The 3,466-nt window shown below is 53.2% G+C and overlaps 1 protein-coding gene across 1 annotated transcript; it reads left to right on the top strand.

The window, feature by feature from the left end:
• Window positions 1-532: 532 nt before the first annotated feature.
• LOC135804887 (uncharacterized) lies at window positions 533-3,110 on the top strand. The gene has a single exon (XM_065318857.1). The coding sequence runs from the start codon at window positions 644-646 to the stop codon at window positions 2,657-2,659; it is 2,016 nt and encodes a 671-aa protein (XP_065174929.1). The 5' UTR covers window positions 533-643; the 3' UTR covers window positions 2,660-3,110.
• Window positions 3,111-3,466: the final 356 nt, after the last annotated feature.

Genomic DNA, 3,466 nt, shown 5'->3' with positions numbered 1-3,466 from the left:
ATGTACTACTACTTACATGTACTAGTACTAGTCAGTGGCTCGGTGCACTAATACTAATAGTAATAATGAATGCAGCAGCTCAGCGTTTCATGTCTGTCATACTCGCCATAGTCATGTACTAATACTAGTACTTCTCCATTCATAACAGGCCAGGCAGGGAGTCGTAGACGTAGCTAGGTGCAGGAATGCTGACAACTGACGTAACGAGAAAGACCATCTGCCACTGCTGGGAAATGGGCCACATGCCAGGTTTCCGAATTCCGATGATCAGAATGATAAATACCTGACTGTTATCTGGTTATGTATGTGTAGTCGCATACTGCTAGTAGTACTAGTACTAGTAGTAGATCTACTCATTGCCATTGGCCAGTAACACAGACTTGACATAACAGCCATTTGCGCACTAGCATACATACACAGACCGTTGGTGTGAGCAGGGTAAAGGGTCAGCGGCGCTAGCGCGGAACTGCGGGGTCGATGTCAAAGCACCCGACTACAAATACGTCGGTGACTACAAGTACAATGTAGCATGCAGTCAGTGTGTTCTTATCTAGTCGAGGTGGAATGAAGAGTTACTGCTGGACGTAACGCCTAACGGTGGGTGCTCGCAGCTCAGCTCGTCAGTTCTCTGAAGTCAGAATCAATGGCCACGATGAAGAAGCACCTGGGCGAGCTGCGCAAGCGTTTGCGAAGCGGAACAACAAAAGTAAGAGCTACGACGACCGGGACAGCAGGCAGCAGCAGTACTGTGAGTACATGTAGTGCTAGTGAAGCTAGTGAACCATGCACGAAGCAGCCATGTAGCAGCGTGCCTGGTGGAAGCGCATGCAGTTGCGCCGTGCCAGTGGTGGTAGACGACGTTGATAACCATGTATTTCTCTTGGCCGCCCGCTGCCTGCGCGACGCGCCTGGTGATGCAGCCGTGATCAAGCAGAGATCTCAATCTGTGAGTGTGACGATCCCAGCTTCGGTCAAAGGTGAAAGTGCGAAGGTAGAACTGGGGAAAGAGTTTTCCAGCCAAGACAGTAGCAGATCGCACAGAACATTTTCTGATTGTTGTAAACGTTTGGTGAAAGGCGCTGGCAGAAGAGTTGGAGGGAGGTCTAGAAGATCCTTCACGCTGATATCTACGGAGAATCTGGAGTCAACGAGTGGAAGTGTCGATGAGCGCTCGAGCCCCCAATCAAGAAATTGCAACATCGCCGATGAATTTCTAACGTCGACGTCATTGAATTGTGGGACATCAGGAACAGATTTGGTCCCTGAATGCGATTCAGGTGTTGAGTTTGGTGGATCCTGCCGTGGCTTGAACTCGTCTTCTGCGAGTGATCCGTCGTATTCCGACAAACACTCCAGCGTGTCATCAGGCCTGTCAGATCGCTCTGCAACCTCTCTGAACGCATCGACGGCAGTCTCCCGCTATTCTGCAGAATTTCCGGACAATCCGAACGAAAGCATGTTGATGGCTCGTCACCCCGCTGCCCTCTCGGATCGCCCGCTGCCCCAGTTGCCTCCGCCACGGGCTATCACAGCTCCGATATCGACGGCCGTGCAGTCGGCTGTTGCCAGAGAACTTACACGTACGATGGCCAGGCGGGCGACTGTGTCCACAGTGCATTTTCAGAACGGGGATCAACAGCAGGACGACGACCCACCGCCACTACCACCACGATCACCTCCTTCAGCAGCCACATCGCCAGACGACTCACGCACTGCAGCACTGCCACCAAGACGACTACCAGCAGCGACAGCACCTCCGCCACCCCCTCGTAACATCCCTGAGAGCAGCAGCGGGCGCACTGGCAGTGTTTACGACGACCCAGAGGCTCTGGAGAGAGCGTTTGGCCCACTGCGTGACGTCGGCCGCTGGTACCGCAGCGTGGCAGCGCAGCAGCTTGCTATGCACCACTCGGGCATGCAGATATCAGAAGAAGACGGCTGGTCAAGTGTCCTGTCCTCGTTAAGGCGGACGAGACCGCGTGCTTGGACATCACCGGCACACCATGCATTGACCGGCACATCCACCGCCGCCTCCAGCGTCAATGAGAACAGGGTGAGCAGGATTGCCGGGGATGCAGCGCCGCCTCGCATTGGCAGAGGTGAGAGCGACGACGTCATCTACGGCCGGCTTCCGGCATCACCAGCGCACACCAGTCTGCTGAAGGGACTTGAAGGCCTGGTCAAGCAAGGATGGTACTGGGGACCTGTGTCGCGTACCGAAGCCGAAGAACTCCTCGAGGGCCTGCCTGACGGTACGTTCCTTGTTCGAGACAGCACTGATGATCGCTATTTGCTGAGCGTGACATTCCGCTCTGTCGGCAGAACGCTGCACACTCGTGTGCAGCACTTCCACGGCGCGTTCAGCCTATACGAGAACCCCACCCGTTCACGGCGATGCCAGACCGTTGTTGAACTCATCGACTCTGCATTGGCTCAATCGCAGGCCGGTGCGTTCTGCCACTCGACCGCAGTACCCGGGCAGAACCCAGTCCCAGTCCGATTGCAATACCCGCACTCGCGCTTTCGCACTATGCGCTCACTGCAGCAGCAGTGTCGCTTTGTGATTCGCCAGACGACGCGCTACGACCTGATCTGTGAGCTACCGCTGCCCAAGATGATGCACACGTATTTGCTTGAGTCGCCATTCGTCACCAGCTAGGAAGCAATCCGAACCTGGCCTGCATGGCTGTACAGCTTGAGTTTTCAGTGTTCGGTGATGATTTGACTTGAGATTTGAGATGGCCGCTTTATTGCCTACATCCCCTCCTCTTCACCCAAACTATACAATGTACATTGTACTGCACTATTGAGCAAACCCGATTAGCCTCTGATCTTTCAGTTGAGCCCCATGGAATTGAAGTGTGTCCCAGTATTTATTTTATTCCCGTTGACCTGCCGCATCGGTACATGTAGCTCCATGCGAAATGCTTTGGTGCTTCACCTGTTTGTCATTGTGTATGTGCTGTGATTGGTGCTTCACCTGTTTGTCATTGTGTATGTGCTGTGATGTTTACATCGCCTCTGCATCTCCTTGGCATCCTCGGCCTTATATGCAGTGTATGTTGACAAAGTGAGAAGTACAGATGAATAATGGTTTACTGAAACTCTTATTTCTGGGCGTGTTTGTGTGCATAGTCTGCCAGTCTATTGTCGGGGACGGATTTGAATCTGAATGAGCCCCCCCCCCCCCCCCCCACACACACACACCTACGTCTTGTATAGGCCAGGCCCATGGTCACAGTCTAACCCCTTCTGTGTATACTACACAGTATAGTGTGGCAGTGCATGTACAAGGGAGCTCAACACCACAGCATGTGCATGACTACACCAAGGCCGAGCCTATAGTACTATACTAGTAGTAGTCGTACTACAGTAGTATTCTTTTATTTCCCATGGGAAGCCTCAACGGTGATGAACACAACTCTTAAGAGGGCCGATAACAGAGTAGAGGGGTGTGGGGTGAGAC

This window comes from Sycon ciliatum, chromosome 1 (assembly GCF_964019385.1).
Source record: "Sycon ciliatum chromosome 1, ocSycCili1.1, whole genome shotgun sequence".
Classification (NCBI taxonomy): Eukaryota; Metazoa; Porifera; class Calcarea; order Leucosolenida; family Sycettidae; genus Sycon; species Sycon ciliatum.
This window is presented reverse-complemented; position numbering and strand designations above follow the sequence as displayed.